General features: G+C 37.7%; 1 protein-coding gene across 1 annotated transcript; it reads right to left on the reverse strand.

Moving 5' to 3' along the window:
• Nucleotides 1-191: 191 nt before the first annotated feature.
• On the reverse strand, nt 192-16,998 carry LOC136265804 (leucine-rich repeat serine/threonine-protein kinase 1-like). Its single transcript, XM_066060723.1, has 21 exons — nt 16,754-16,998; nt 14,642-14,673; nt 14,547-14,582; nt 13,239-13,389; nt 12,644-12,737; nt 10,618-12,048; nt 10,458-10,564; nt 8,056-8,165; nt 7,640-7,762; nt 7,216-7,453; nt 7,023-7,158; nt 6,910-6,977; nt 6,195-6,299; nt 4,991-6,123; nt 4,502-4,609; nt 4,166-4,447; nt 3,817-4,104; nt 3,629-3,763; nt 2,169-2,447; nt 1,035-1,725; nt 192-737 (listed from the first exon to the last, which is right to left on the reverse strand). Exons 1-21 carry the CDS (start codon nt 16,962-16,964, stop codon nt 400-402), a joined length of 6,096 nt encoding a protein of 2,031 aa, XP_065916795.1. The 5' UTR covers nt 16,965-16,998; the 3' UTR covers nt 192-399.
• Nucleotides 16,999-17,899: the final 901 nt, after the last annotated feature.

Consider the following 17,899-nt stretch of genomic DNA (forward strand, 5'->3'; position numbering starts at 1 on the left):
CGTATATGTAGTCCCAATTGTGTAGTTTTATTTTGCAGGCTGCACTGTATGTTATATTGTGCATGTAACAATAGTAGGGTGGTGGGGGTGTTGACTCATAATCAGTCAATTGAAATCCTGCTTAATTTTTTTTAGATTTTTTGCCCAGTTAATATAACAGTAATACTTAAATTATAGAAAATGAATCTGTCAAACATTGTAACAAAAATAAGTAGAAAATACATGATTGATCTACATCCATGTACGTAGTGATAAAATAATTTATCATCCCTTGCACACTGCTATTATTTAATAATAGCTACACACAACAAAGTTGGTGGATGGATATAAAGCTTCCTATACACATGTATACCAATATGTAGCTACACTATGCTATATTATTATACACATATTATTAGATCACGGGATGGTCCATGTGGTGAAGTGCAGTGGAGGGTTGGGGGTCTCATCATTGTGGAAGGCGTCTTGATAACCTGCTCCCATGCTCAACAAGACGTCACAGGGTATACTAGCAAATGTCAGCCTTTCATCCACACCTTCACCAACACTGCCAATGTCGGACAGAAATCCTTTAGTGCTCATCTGGCCATATAAGGCAAAGAGGTGTAGTTGCATATTTGACTGGTGATGACCAACAAGTAGTTGACAATCATTGGTATCAGTGAGGTTTAATTTGTACACACTTCCCTTACTGTCTGCAATGAACAGGTGGTTCTTCAGTGGGAGAATAGCAGTAGCTGTACGGGATGAAGAATTGTTATGTCTTTACTTAAGATGAACACACGAAATACAGGCACACTACACTGCATGTGAAACTACACACAGAATGAAACAGATTTTGTATTATAGATAGAGCTGCACATGAAAGAACAGTTTATAGTGTATCTACTTAGTAAGTTGTATGGCAAGAATACTAGTAACTATATGGGATATACACAAAATAATACAGCCATGTTGTAAACTTAAACACGTAGGCTCACTAGATTTATAATGGAGTTATGCATGAAACAATTGTCAATAATAGTTTTATTTACCTGGTGAGTTGAAATGGGGAGACAGTTTGATTACAGTGTTCAGTGTTGGCTGTTCACCGACGCTCCAACAAGAAACAACGCTCCCACTACCATGTAAGGCATACACACGAGTTGTATTAGACTGGGAATGTAGAGATGACATCAGCTGTATGATGCTGGCATCAGGAGGAATATCTGCTGAGCTATCATGAGTGTTCAGCATTAGTGATGACCCTGGTTTGAAGTCTCCATCAGGAGGAATGATGATCTCAATCACACCCTTGTCACACCCACACCACACTTCTATTAGCCCATCATCTTGTGGAACATACACATCAATAGAATACAGATCAGGTAATGAAACTGTTATGGGTGATAATTTTATTTCATCCTGTTGAGATCCCTTTGCACCCAAGGAAAGGAGAAATGGTTGCACACTGTGACTCTGTGAAATACTGCGACGTTTTGGTTGAGATGAGACGAATATGACCAAACCACTTTTGTACATTACAACAAATAATCCAGCTTGGTTATTAATAGTTTTCATGCCAATAACGTCATCTCTGGCAAGTTCTGGTCTATCAATTTGTTGTGTGATGTCATGAGTTATGGCACTGACCACAATCAGCTTCCCTTGAGCTGACATCATCCAAATCTGTGTACCAACTTGACACATTGCTTGTATGGGGACCTTCATTTCAATAGGAGTAGCCTGTAAATTACAGATAAAATGTTAGTTTCACTCTAAAGACTTTAACTATATACCTATTGTTGCTAATAGATTTTTTTTACCAATTACCTATCTTGATTTATGTACATTAGCAAAATGTATGACTGATCTATTAGATCTATATTGACTGTTCTTGTCAACTTTTCTTTCTGCCACATGCATTTTCACAAGCAACTTGGGACAAAGGTATATCACAGTCATTATGCTATCATTATTCTTACAGTGAATTTCATGTGCGTTTGAAAATTGCGTATTGCGTTTATGTAAAATATTTCAATAACATTGTTCATTTTACATACACGCAAACTGCCATATGCAACACGCAATTTTTAAGCGCACATGAAATCCGCTGTAATACTTCAGGCACCCATTATACTCTTTACCATGTGGGCTAAATTGGCAGGTACCTAATCAGCAGTACTTACCATAAAATTAATATTCTCTGCAAATTTGTACACTGTAACACTGTACCCATCATTGGTGGTGTGAGCCAACCATAGTGACTGTTGATCCTCAACAGTAACAACCAGAGCAGCAGATACTACACTGTATGGTAGTTCAGTGTTGTAAGTGTTTGTCAGTTTGAGACAATCTGGTGATTGGAATATGGAAACTATTTCCTGAGCAGTTGGCCTGGCAGCATACTCTTGAGCCCAACAGTTCACCACTAGTTCTTTTAGGATGATTGGGTACTTGGGATTCTTCTATAAAACCAAAATAATAGAATAAAATAAAACTCAAAACTAAAGCTGTCTGTACATAACATACTTTACTGTAGCTACATACTGATGTGATCTGAGCACCAAACTATTTGTATCATGTGAGCACAAGCCCTCATTTTGGAATATTTGATTACACTGTTTTTATATGTTAGCATGCATGACATATACATTGCCTCATTGACATGGAAGAATATAATATTCAGTGTTGGGCAAGTTACTTTGTAAAAGTAACTAGTTACATATTACTTGCAACTGAACTATTTAGTTACAGCTACATATTACCCATAAAATAAAGTAACTATAATAATATTACATATTATATTACTTCGTGTCCACAGCCTTAAGCTGTCATGTGTAAAACTACCACCTTATCACGTGACATGATTGCATTGTTGGACAATGTGCAAATCTTGGTTATAAGTAAGAAGCTGGTGAATAAGCTTCATTCAGTAGGCTTCATTACTTCGTTGTGGCTAGGCGTTACTCAGTGGATTACTAACGAGATTAGTAACTTCGTTACTTGTAGTAATAATATTATGTAATATTAGACTCGTTACAATAACTATATTACTTAGGTAATGCATTACATTTGTAAGTAAAGTAACTTGAGTTATATTACTTGTTTTTATAGCGTATTTCGTTATATTACTTAGTTACCACAAAAGTAACAATATTATGTAACGCGTTACATAAGTAACGTGTTACTCCCAACACTGATAATATTTATATCAGCCTATTGACCATAATACTATAATGTACCCTAACAATAGCAATAACAGGACAGCGGCCACTGGAACCATACCACTTCATTTGTACAATGTGTACATGGTTTAGTCACTTAATGCTATATGGTGGTAAGTTTTGCATGTGCCAAACTACGTAGAACTACCATAAATTTCAATTTTTATCAGTAGCTATACAGTGCCTAATGGCACTCTATACATATACAGTATAAACAGCGAAGACGCAGCTATCTGAATGTCAATTATCAGAACAACATAATGACTGTTTTATTAGAGTACTTTGTCATCAGGTGTATGATCTATTAGAGTAACTAGAGAGAACTTTCTGTTTGATATTCAGTTATATGAGCACCCTTCCCCTTAGATAGTGCTGTATACCTAACATCAAATTGTTACATTTGAATACAATAATATCCTTACCCCACTGGTAAACAGTGGTGGACGTAATCCACTCTCAATATCCCAATCAAACTCAAAACCTAGTACATTAGGGGGAGGTAGTAGTTGCAGAGTCATCAACTCATAGAGTGTTATCCCTAGTGAGAATATATCAACCTACAGGAAGTGAAGTATATTTTTACAGTAGATTATAATTCTATTATGTTTACCTTTTCACCAAGTGGTTCTTTCCCTGCACACCTAATGGCTTCTGGAGCAGTGTGGCCTGGAGTAGCTGGTTTTCTGTGGAATCCCCCTGGACCTGCTAACGCTGATATTCCAAGGTCAGCCAGCTTGACTAAAACACCATCATTTTGACAAGCCTTACAACTGATAGATTGATTTTCACTATAACAATCATGACCAGCTTGTGGGAAACAAAACACCAGTATATTGTCAGGTTTGATGTCATAGTGGACAATGGCCTTATTGTGAAGGTAAGCCAGTGCTAGTGATGCCTATAACAGTGTATATACATATGTAAGCATTCAAATAATGTATACATGAATCCTACTATACCTGCTGCAATATATCCACTACTGATTCAGGACAGAGATGATAGCCACAACTCTTGTAGTTCTCAAGCACCTTAGTCATGCTGCCAAATGAAGCCCACTCCAGCACAAATGATAGGGATGATAAGCAGAACCCAATGCACTTGACAATGTTGGGGTGATCTAGTGATATCAGCTTGTTCAGCTCTTGTCGTATATCTGCATAAATCTGGATCAGCTCGTTATTATAGTCTTCATTCCACATGCTCCCGGTGCATGACTTCACAGCTACATGTTGGACTGGATCCTGCAAATAACAGACCAGCAATACTACATCTAATTATAGCTTGTGCTTTATTACTGTTAGTAGCTTCATCTTTTTCACCACACCAAATCCTCCTTGTCCCAACAGCTGTTCAAGCTCCAGTTTACTGTCATCAATTTTGTCAATTGCAACATCATCAAATACCTATCAAACAAGAATCATAACTGGCTGGATGATAACACACACGTACATGCAGACGCACACACACGCTGCATGTGTGCCACAGTAACAACATTTATAACACAACATAGCAGAAAATGTGTGAGGAGGAAACTTAGTTGAATTTATAGTAAGCCAACCATGCATGTAATACAACTCTAGCAGTAAAAATCTCATCATTGTAAATGCAATGAAGTCCCCCTACCAATATATCCTCCTACAAAAGTATATATGGTAGTCTTTGCACAGCTTACACAGCTGTCAAAATACAATTCGCCAACATAAAATTGCTGAATATAAACAAAAGAAGTAGCATCTCACTTCTTGGTGCGCTTGTTTCACTACTTATTAGATCATTATCCTTACCACATCTGGTGCAAGATCTTTTATTTTCAGCTTCCCATGGCGACTGCAAATTACACTATCACATTTATTTGTTTGCTGTAGCAGAAACTGTATAGCAAATGCATCACTAGCATTGGTCATGGGTCCGTTTTGATGATTGGGAAAGACGTCATCTTGATCATATCCATTGATCTCCTCTTCAATAACATCATCACCACAGCAATGTGGACAAGGGATAATGTGAGAAAGGTGTTTATCAGAATAAATGCCCTCCTCTGATAAGCCCTCAAACCAGTCTCTCAGGACTTCATCAATTGTCTCCAAAACATGCGACAGTATTTGCATACTCATAAGATCAGACTTGTGGACATCAATGCTTTGTTCTGTGTTACGAGATATGATTATATAATCAGGTATGTTAACTTCAAAGCCTTCTCGGTTAAGCATTAATTCTTCTGCAGTTCTGCCATTCTGCTTGTGGACCAGCATAATCTCCAGCCTTTTCTTTGTTGCAGAAATTGTCATGTGCTTGCTCTTATCATTGTTATAGCTTCGAAATGCATTCACACGCAGAAGTACATACTCTCCTAAGCTGAGCTCAACATAGTTTTTACCATAAGACCATTTACACAACAGATTACCAATCAGTGCATCTCCTGCAGAAAATGCTAGTTTGTAAGGAACTCCAGGTATACAATTGTCACAGATTATCTTATGGAAACTATTCTGATGCACTGATAACAAAAATCGTGCTATCAACTTTGGCCAAATGTTGGGTGGAATACGGTCAGCAAAGAAAAGTCTCCGAAAGCACATACCAGAGGAGTGTAAATCAACTGACATCATTTCCAATACAGAAAATCGTACTTTATCATTCCTGCTGTGTTTTGTGGCTGAAGAGTCATCAAATTTACAAGAACCAAAACGTTTCCTGCGAGGAAAATTGTATCGCTCAATGGAAAACAATCTCTTGGGTCCCTTGTTCTGAAGAAAAGACGGTATTAGTAGCATGTCAATGCTGAGTGGAATGGCTATCTCAAACTTTTGAAGCAGTGTAAATACAGGCTCCATGATCTCTGCTGAAATTTTAAACCTTTTTAGGAGGGATCTTTCCACCATTACTTTCCTGACCTTCCCATCTTCAATGTTGGTAACTGCATTACAAACAAAAGCAAAATTACAACATCAACAAGTATACTGATACATTTTTGTTGTGGTTACTCACATTCGTTTGGTAGCAGGATCACATGTGTAAATATATCTGATAACCATTGGGGATTGATGAAGTAGAAATCTCTTAATTCTGCTGAATCAAAGTGAATCAGATTACCTGTAGATGAATACAAATAGCTATCTTAGAGATATAGACACTGTTAGCTTTACAAGTGAAGGTGTTAGGCCTGAGTCAAATATGCTTAAAATTTTGCCCAAACTGCTTTCAGGAATTTCCCAAAATTTTCACCTATTATGCCCTTCAGTGCTCCCATTATGCTTGTATTATGCTCTAAGGTTAGCAACATTTCTTCTATTATCTTGGAATATTTTAATCAATGAATGCTCTATTAGAGTATTTCACTACAAAGTGACTGTTCTATTAGAGAGTGTTGAGCTAAGGAGCTATGTACAATGCATTTAAGTGCTCTATTGCAGCTTGTAGTGTCCACTGACTGCTCTATTAGGGAGTATCGATATATTTTCATGAAATTAAGCTCCATAGTTTGAAATATCAACCTAATATGCTAGCATTATGTTGGCATAGCACTCCAGCTTATTATGCTTTTAACAGGCTGGCATATTAGACACAAATCTAGAAAGCATTAAATTGCATTCACCCTGTACATACAGATTTGATTTGTTAAGAAAGAAAATATGTGTTGAGCATTAAAACACTAAAATATGCTTGCATACAGGTACTATAATTATTATTATGCTCTACTAACCATGTTCCTTGATGTATGTGATGGCAACAGTAGTTTCACTTTCATCTAACCCATACTGTAGTCCCAACCTGAATAGGGTGTGAAATAATGACTCCTTTGATGTCTACTACTACCTTGTAATTTCTTCTTGTGATAAAATAGGAGTTTTGGCAGATTTAGAATAAGCTGCTGCCAAGATCCCACCTTGCAGTCTGTAATAGCTTTCAGGGATTTTCATTGTGATAAGTTTCTGAGTAAAATTCTTCACACCTGTATACAGTAACAACCACATGTAACCACTAGCTAGTTGGTAGTCATGGAGATTACCTAAAGGTGTCTCCAGTGAAGCAGCTACTTCATAAAGTTTGGTACACAGTTTGGCTATGGTGGACTTATGTTTTCCCTTACAAGTAACAAAACAGATAGCTTTAATGTCAGGATAACGTTTGTTGAAGTAAAGCTGTTCAATCTTTCGCTCAAACATCATTCTTTTCTTGTTGTTAAAGTGATCTACCAGATCAATGTGAGTTCCAACTACCACCACTGCAGCATACTTGGCTCTGGCCTGCAAAAACCAGTTGTGATTTGTTATTAAAAATGTTGGCACCCTGTAAAACATGTCATATGTGTTTTTGAGAACATTAAAGAAAACATTGGGGGCAAATTGTCCAGTTTACAGGAAGGATTGTTTAACAACACAGATACATGTATAGTATTTCATTCAACCAAACATTATTCCAAGCAATATTACCTTCATTACAAGAAGTGTTTCCTTGAGCTGTATAATTCCAGCTTCCCCATCAGATGTTTTCCAGCACAAGACATAAATAGCTCTTGGAGCAATAAAACACTCATGAGAGGGAAGAAATTTTGCCTATTATAAAAACATACAGTTGATAAAACAGACCATTATTGTGCAATATTTTAACATCATTATAATTGTAATGCCAGCACTGTTTACATGAATTGGAAATCTTAATTTGAGATAGATGAATTTGTTCAGATAACTGAAGCCCAAACTCAACATACAAAATAACACACACTAGCAATGATATACTCTGATTGAATGGTCACTTTTTAATGTTCACATAATCAGTGTTCAGATAACTAGGGACGTACTGTATCAAAAATCATTTCCATAGTCATGTGTAATAGATAATTGCTTACTTGTCCCGAGAAGTCCCAAGGGTAAAATGCTATTGCAGGATCAACAGATGGTCTTGGAGTGTAAATCCATGTCTTCGTTAGCGTAATACCAACCGTTGGTTTCACCTCATCTGTAACATTGATAAGTTAATGTAGTGAAGCTGGCATCACATCAAATTAGCTATACAATGAATACACTCTGGAATGTTCAGGGAATTGCTTATATTTCATGCCATTCATTATAAATATCATTAGTCTTGTTCATTTAAATGCATCATATCCATCTCATATCTTTTCTGAGCATTTCTAATACAACACTCATAGTACAATCAGAATTTCCATGGATAGATGCATGAAATTATATTCTAAACTAGAACTTCTATTTACAAGGTAGAAATTAATTATAAGTGAGGTGAGCAACTGACAGCCATGGCAGAGTGTAAAAGGTTTGGGCATAATATAGGTGTGGAGGTCACCTTGAATAATTTTTTTTCAACATTTTCCCTGTACTTCTTGGTGACTGTTTTATTAGAGTATCTTGATTGCACTTGTTCCACATGGTATCTCTCTTTAACTAATACTCTCAGTACTTTCAAATCACAAAAGATCCACACTATGATGGTTAGTCTATTTGTATGCTGATTCGTAAGTTGTTTCTGTCAGTATCTTACCCTGCAGGCATGACAAAAAATCACACTTGCAATTTTTGAAAACCACTCACAACTTTGCACCCCTTCTACAAATCCACACAGAAATTGGAAGACAAATGCATGCTTTTTATACCCTCCAAATGTGAAAAGAATCCAATACGGCTTGCACGAGTTATGGCAACTTTTGTAAGTGGTGTAAAAAATTAATAGAAGAGGATAAATACAAAGAAAGTAAGACAAATTTTAAGCCACGTATATCAATTAGGGATGCGGCAATTATGCGCCGGCATAATTTCAGGCATAATAGGTATGTGTGGGAATCAGGAATTATGCTAGCATTTTGAGGTGATTAAAAAGCTTTAACAGTAGGAAAATCTGCAAATTGCATAGTTCCGTTAAAAAAGATCGAGATTCTCTAATAGAGTAGTCACTGAATATTATTTATTCTAATAAAGCAGTCACATTGAAATGAAATACTCTAATACAGCAACCAGCTAAAGAATTCAAGACTATTCGAAGCTTAAACATCAATGAAAATGGTCTGATATAGCAATCAACTGGCATTATTAGCCAACTATGGTGGTATAAGTTTGGGAATAATGGGCAATTCTCCAAAGCATAATAGGTAATTTTATGAGCACTGCTCAAAAGCACAATGCTCAGCATAATAGCCTCATGCCAAATCTCAATGACAGCTAGACCAATTTAGCTCAAAGTTGGTGTGGAATATATCCCATCCCAAGGGATGTTTCGCAGAAAAATTGGGCTATTTCTTTTCAGTGGTTAAGGTATGAAGGCGTGAAAATAGGGTTTTCTTGTTTTCTATAAAATACACACTTGTCTGTCATGCGCCAGGATGTATTAGCATTCCTTGGTTGCACAAAACACTATTGTGTACATTAGCATCATTCAAAGTGTTCTGTCTATTGGTGTCCAGTTTTGAAGAATGATATAAACAGTAGGCAAATATGCAGAGCTCAGCACGAATAATGCTGTGTGATTGCATGTAACGCAAAGTGAATTTTAGGGATCTGGGGGTGCAACTCTCAGACGCTGTAGGATTTAAAATTCTTAAGAAAATGACAGACAGTGACATTCTATGCCGCAACCTCCCCCAGGTTTTCAGGGTGTGTCTTTGTTAGGATGTGGTATTTTTAAAAGGTGACAAATAGGTGAAACTATCTAACACGCCATTCCATTCCACCATGCCATTCCTCGCATTCAGAAGCCTGGTTTTCTAACTTGTAATTATTTTTGATCCCCTCCAAGAATTGTCTATGGGTGTAAATGTCTATAATACCAATAGGTAAGTGAATATTCCATATGTACTAGTGGGTATGACTTATGAAGGGTAGGGTTGGGTGGTACTGGTATTTTCTACTTGCAATTATTGCACTGAGGTGATCATGTGATAATTGCGAGTATTGCCATGACCACTATAAGATACTATGTGTCATAGATAAGACATTATTGTGGGCCTACAGTATTCAACTCTGATATGTAATGGCAGTACAAGTTGCTGTCAGACCTTCAGTGCTTCTAGGTACAGCCCTCTAATGTTTGTGTCAGTCCTGTAGTCACTGCAAAGCACTAATAACACAATTTCTCTCTTAGCAATTATGCAGAAAATGCAATAATATTGCACAAAATAATGGTATTGCGGTATTTTCAAAAAAGCTGCAGTACTCAGTATTGCACATCTTAATATTGCATACAGGCAATAATATTGAAATATTGCCCAACCCTAATGAAGGGACTATAATTTTGTGATACCTTGTCCTTGTGGCTTGCCAGCATTAACCATATGATTAAGTAGGGTAGTCTTTCCATGACCACTATATCCAACAAACATGAGCTTCACTGATGGAACACCACAAGCACTATAAACAACATAAGATATAGTACAGTATGCTATACAAGACCATTGTCTCACTTGCGCTGCCTGAGAAACATTTGTTTTTCTTTCACAGTAGTGAATTTGTTCAAGTCAGGAACAACTGGATCTTTCAACCCATCATAGGTGAATATCCTGAGATCCTCCATGTTACAGATCTGCTGTGGAATTTTGAAGTTATTGTAGCTGACATTTAAGCTGTACAAGTCAGTCATTTTTACTAGGTGCTCGGGACTCTGCTCTAAATTGCAATGGCTCAAGTTCAACTTTCTTAGTTTTGGAAAGAACATGTTAGTAGAGATACTCCTATCCATAGCTGTAGGGTACAGGACTACTTCTTTCATGTCCACATTGCCAGCCAAATTTAAAACCGTCAATTTTGGTAGTTTAGTATGTTTCATGTGATGACACGATGAAACACTAGAATCTCTGTGACACGACAGATCATCCTTTTCACCAGATAATGTAAATGTACAACTTCCTGGTTGCAGATTGTTATGGCTGATATCCAGCTCCTCCAATACTGCTGGAAGCTCGTTGATGACACAACAAGATGTGATATTGTTGCCAGAAATATTCAAGTAGCTTAAGTTTGGAAAACAACAAGCAAAGCATTTTGGAAACTCTTTCAAGTGACAATGGCTAGCATCAAGATGACTCAGCAGTGACATGCCATCATGTTGATTAAGAAATACCATCGGGTCTTCAGATTCCCTGAGGATTTCTGTCCTGCTACGAAGCCGGTGAGATTTTGATGAGGAAAATGTAGTGATCTTTATAGTAGGAGGTGTTGAAAACATTTGATTAGAAGAAAACAATTCCCTTAATTGTGTTTGGGAAAAATTCAGGTGCTCTAAACTCCTAGACAACCACCATTCACTTGGAAGTGAAGTAAGAGGATTATTGGAAACATTGAGTTTTTGTAAACTTGGTAAGCCAAACAGTTCTATGGGGAGACACATAATGTGGTTGTGTGACAGATCCAACTCCTTCAAATGTTGAGGTAGCAAGGCTGACGACATTTCAGATGGAAGATCCCTTAGTTTATTGTGGCTAACACTGAGGTTGGTCAAACAAGAAAACCTGAACAACTCTTTGGGAAGTTTAATGATGCCCATATCAGAGAGACTGATGTGAGTCAAGTAGTCTCCTTTTGACTGTTGGTTAACAAATACGTCAGTAAGTTCACTGGCTGAAATATGTGAAAACACCAGTGACAATGGAGTGACACAATGCTTTTGTGTTGTATCTGTGATGATCTGATCCCATCTCTTGTTTGCTATTGTGTTAAGTGGCAGGCCATTACTGGCAATCAATGTCTTCAATATCTGTGTATTTCCTACCGAGACTGCAACATGAAATAGTGTCTTCCCATTCAACTCAGTATTCCGTAACAAATTGACCACTGAATATTGTTGATTGCTTGTCAACATAAACTGCACAATGTGAGAGAGTTGCTGATTTATAGCCCTGTGGTACATATTATGATTTGTAATACACTGTATGATACTAGATGTAAGTAACTGCTAGAATTCCACATGTTTGCACATAGTAACTAGCTACTGTACATGAAATACTTGATACAGAACCTGTAAAATATGGTTCTGGTTAACTGTGGATTCTTTAAACTTTATGCATTCATAGTAGCAGGAATTAATGAGTCACTAGATCTTTGGTGTGGAGCCTTAAGTATCATCTGCACTAAACTGCTGTGTCTATTATTAACTCTTGATTATTAACCAAACAGAGGGAGGGAGACTTTGGCAAGCCACTGCAAGTTTAATTAACCTGCCGATTACTGTAACTCGTAGCACCTGATATAATCATTGTTATAGCTGAAAGCTGAGCTAAGTCTCTTTAGCAAAATGCAATTTAGTTGGCACGCTATACACCAAAGTTTACCCCCATGGCCCTGCCAATTAATTCATAAAACCTGAGACTATTGTTTTTATAATAGCTTAAATTTGCCAATGTTTTCATTCACCAAATGCAATTTAGCTGGCCATTCACTATCCACCTATGTTTCCCCTTATATGGTATAAAGTTTATGGGATTAACTGCTCACCATTCCAATATATTCTGTTGTAAGGAAACTATTTCTTTGTAGCCCAGTGTACTTGAAAATGAGCATTGTTCTGTCCACATTCCTTCAAGTATTTCTGCAAATAAGAATTATAATGTGCTAAATGCATAACAGCTTAATATTTCCCACTAAACATATTTTTCTTAGAACCAATGAATAATGGCATGATAAAATAAACAACAAAGACATTGAGCTTCCACACACGAGTAAAGGGAATTATTATAAGACAACGAACCGAACATCACATGCATCTAGAAAATAACTATAGCTACTGTATATGCATATGTAGATGGTCCATGGCTTGCATTACCACAAATATTTGTAACTATTAAGTAGTCTAGTATGATGCACTGGTAAACCAATTTACACACATAAAAAATTTCTCAAACACAATTGTGGCAATATACAAACAACAGGCAATGATAAGCTCTTGACTTACTATATATCTATAAAGTTTTAAAGGGTCTAAACACATACGTAGTTAGTTAGCATGTATATAAGTAACTGTTACACTATAGATAAAACCAATAATAATAATTTTAGCAAAACACTGCTATCTTCCATCTATGTTGTATACCTATCAGTGCTGATCCAAGTCTGAAATCACAAGTGACAGCCACATCCTTAGGTGTTGCTCCTTCCTTACACTTCACAAATGGGTCAGCACCATGCTCATATAGCAGTGTGATGGTCTTCAATGCATCATCCTTGTTGTGTGGTCTGATGTCCTAAACAGGACAATACTATCATCACATTCATGATCAGTCATAATGGAGTAATTCACCATTTTAAGGTATAACTATATGGATCATTAGCTATTGACTGATCCCTAGTATTGTATAGGAGACATGTAATACAACAGTAACCAGAAGTGATTGATCATCTATATAGGAAGAGTTTCACATCATTACGCTAGCATGATGTAACTGTTTACTTAGTTACTAGTTGGTAACTAGGCAAAGTTCTTAATTGCTCCTACAAATAAATCTTGGCAGAAGTTAATCAGTAAAAACACTTATGTGAACTATCAACAAACTAAATTGTGTTTATTGTTTCTGAAAGCTTTACAAATAGCATATATGTATATTAAGCACTGGTACATGGCCCCAGAAAATATGTCATTTTGACATTATTTGTTAACATATCAAATGTGCTGGTAAACATGATTTGCTAGCAGTAATGTGTAAACATTGAAATCTGAAAAGAACGAGAGGCTTTGGACTATGAGAAAGAAAACAAAGTGATATATACTTTGAAAGCATTAAACTATAACCAACGCACACACACACACACACACACACACACACACACACACACACACACACACACACACACACACACACACACACACACACACACACACACACACACACACACACACACACACACACACACACACACACACACACACACACACACACACACACACACACACACACACACACACACACACACACACACACACACACACACACACACACACACACACACACACACACACACACACACACACACACACACACACACACACACACACACACACACACACACACACACACACACACACACACACACACACACACACACACACACACACACACACACACACACACACACACACACACACACACACACACACACACACACACACACACACACACACACACACACACACACACACACACACACACACACACACACACACACACACACACACACACACACACACACACACACACACACACACACACACACACACACACACACACACACACACACACACACACACACACACACACACACACACACACACACACACACACACACACACACACACACACACACACACACACACACACACACACACACACACACACACACATACTTGATTGTGTCCCTCTGCAGCCAAATGTAAAGGTGTCTATGATGGATTGAACAACATGATTCAACAGAGTGTATGTTATGAGAACTTTCCAGTACCTTTCCAGCTGAGTCTGCATCATTAATCACATCTAAAAAACAACATAAAATGTAAAAAAATGTTCATGTCAGCTATAGAGCATTTATTTTTATGTATTATCAACTTTACCAGTTAGGTACTTGAGGGCAAATTAAGATCTTGTACAAGGCATTTATAAAGTTAAACTGCATTAGATGTCGTGATTTACAATTATGGCATCTATACGCAGCATGGCTAGTTATTTGCAGAGCACTTTGCAGTGTGCAAAATAATGGTCAGTCACCAGAGCAATTCTTAGCACTTGTCCAGCAACAATTAAAATGTATGGAAAACAAAAGTATGTCTAGACATTCCAATTTGAGCAATAAATGATAACACAAAGAACAGCTGAAAAATAGAATACAGAAAATGATAAAGAGCAATTAATACAGGTGAATCTTGACATGGCTGGTGCCTGGCAACCATGAACACATGTCTGTTCTCAAATGCGTAGTTTTGTGAACAGTTTAGCAAGTGGCTAACTTTGCTCTAACCCAGCCTTCATTAATGGATCAAAAATACCAGAACCAAACAGACATCAGCATAAGGAATATGATGATATAGAAATGCACAAGTGTACTATGTTATTATGAAACAACACTCCATAAATGTCTGTCACTCCAGTGATGCTACTTCTCCAGACCTATATGGCTACAGCAGTTACCTATCTGTTCCTACAACATGTAGTGACCCATGAATATCAATGGAGAAACTCATCACACAAAACAATTGTACAACAATAACAATGTGTATATCATCTACATTCCAGTCTGGCATCATCCCCCATGTGCTATCCCTTGTGAGGTAAATGGTATTAGCTGTACATGGTAGTGTGGAGTGACCTGGAGAATGCACTCCTTTGTGAATTGTGAACACTCAGCATTATAGCTACTGTTTCCTGTAAACTCTACACACGCATGCAAAACAAACGTTTCTGCAGAGAATAATTATAGATTTAAACAATTCTACCTCTACAGACAGGTAATTTTGATACCGAACACTAAACCTTAGTAGCTAGCTATATAAATAGGGGGGTTAGTATTCAGTGGACTGGACTACTGGACTGGAATACTGGACTGGAATACTGGACTGGACTACTGGACTGACATATTTTTGGTTTTTGCACATTCTGTGGTTGGATTTACGGAACCTTGCTAGTAAGCACCCTTAGGGCACCTGCAGCCCACTTCTAAATGCTGAAGACGAACAGTGGAATATGCGAAAACTGTCTCTTAATAATTTCGCTGCTGTTTATTATGCCACTATACAACACTTATTCCTTACCCTGGTGTGTAGTAATTGAATGTGACAGCAATAGTTAACCAGCAATCAACTAGCCAGTAGACAATAACTTTCAAGATATCCTTAGAGCAAGCTTGAGGAGTAAGCTAGTCTCGCCAGCATGGCCAGACCTCTAGACTTGCCTCTAGTTCGGTGCAGGGGCTTACCAATTAGAGATTTTTCAGTATGGGCACTTATAATCTTTAATAGATAAGCCCCTGCACTGAGACAGAAGTCTGGCAGCGAGACTAGCTTGCTTGCTCCTCAAGCTTGCTCTAAAGATATAACTCGAAGGATACCGTCTACTGGCTAGTTGATTGCTGATTAACTATTGCACAATCAATTCCCTGCACTGCCTGCAGCATTACTACACACCAGGGTAAGAAATAAGTATTGTATAGTGGCATAATGAACAGTAGCGAAATTATTAAGATAAAAGACAGTTTTCGCGTATTCCGTTGTTCGTCTTCAGCGTTTAGAAGTGGGCTGCAGGTGCCCCAAGGGTGCTTACTAGCAAGACTCCATAAATCCAACCATATAATGTGCAAAAATCAAAAATATGTCAGTCCAGTAGTCCAGTCCAGTGTTCCAGTCCAGTAGTCCAGTCCAGTGTTCCAGTCCAGTAGTCCAGTCCACTGAATAGTAACCCCCTATATATAGCTAGCTACTGTTATGTTTTCGGTTCTGCTGCACTTATACTTATAGCTACGTAGCTAGTACTATGAGCTAGCTAACCATATAGCTAACACATACATGAAATTCAAGATTATCCGAGTGCACAACTGCTAGCTACGTACGTACAAAAAACTAACCAGAAAAATGTCCGCTAGACAAAACACACTGAATTACTTCTACGCTGAGCACATGCGACGCCTTCCTAAGTACGTCGCCACGTCTCTCCCGACGAGCTTTCTTGTCTGCTTCATCGGTCAAACCCTCTAGCCAGCCCAGTACAAATGCCTGATTGTCGTCGAACACAGCTGAGTCGAGGTCTTTGTCGTAAGCACTCATCTCGGCACTCATCTCATTTTGTGTCAGTGAGGCCCTCGGAGGCGCCGTCGTGAAATTCATGAGAAGCCTTATCGGTGTCGACCATCCCTCACTGAGACTGAGATTACGTCAGGATGACCTCTGAAGCGTGTAAATACCCTAATAGAACAGTCATTCAATTCGTAATTGTTCTGGCTATATATAGTATGTAGCTACGTGTTGAGCTGGATCCTCAAAAACATTTAATAACTCATGATTATGGATGATGCAATTACGCACGATCTTGAAATTTGGCTCATGCGGCACAGCTTGACCTGCTAAAAATATTTCAAAATCTTTTCATTGAAATGCCTGGCACAATATTTATGGTCTTCCACTATACATTTTCTATGGGGAAGCCATAAGAGTGTAGTATGCATTGCAACCCTTTCCCAAACTTGTAATGGAGCCAAACCACACATGTCTATTGTTGATACTTTTATTGTCACCACTAATCATCTGGTTGGCTGAAATGTTAATTCACTTGAGAAAAAAATCACTTTCACCTTTAGCTGTTTTCAGGATCCAGCTCAACTAGCACATACTATAGCTGCATGGTGAAACCAATTAGTTTATTGCTTTGCTAAATCCAGCCAAGCCATGCATCATTAGACTCAGTATTGGGTGCATGGTGTCTTTCTTAAATCATTTCCCATCACACATGCAGCAGCTATACTTCAGTGATCAATACAATGGTAATGAGTATTAAAAGAGTCCATTATGCTGAATTTCTACTACTATCCTCCGACTATGTGCTAGTATTTGATTGTGTCTCTCTATCAATATTGACTATGTACCTATGTCTTTTTGTATACAACGGTATGTGTATAAGCTCTAATTAGCTGTCGTATTCCATGTGTGTGAGATTAAATAATCTCATACATAGTAGGTTAGAAATTGTATAACTTTTACTAATTAGCAAATACAGA

The sequence above is a fragment of the Dysidea avara genome, chromosome 9 (assembly GCF_963678975.1).
Source record: "Dysidea avara chromosome 9, odDysAvar1.4, whole genome shotgun sequence".
Classification (NCBI taxonomy): Eukaryota; Metazoa; Porifera; class Demospongiae; order Dictyoceratida; family Dysideidae; genus Dysidea; species Dysidea avara.

Coding starts and splice junctions, on each gene's coding strand:
- LOC136265804 (XM_066060723.1), bottom strand. CDS start 16,964: ATGAGTGCCGAGATGAGTGCTTACGACAAAGACCTCGACTCAGCTGTG. Junction 10,565..10,617: donor ATGTTTCTCAGGCAGCGCAA/GTGAGACAATGG, acceptor TGTTGTTTATAG/TGCTTGTGGTGTTCCATCAG. Junction 4,610..4,990: donor AAGATCTTGCACCAGATGTG/GTAAGGATAATG, acceptor CTTGTTTGATAG/GTATTTGATGATGTTGCAAT.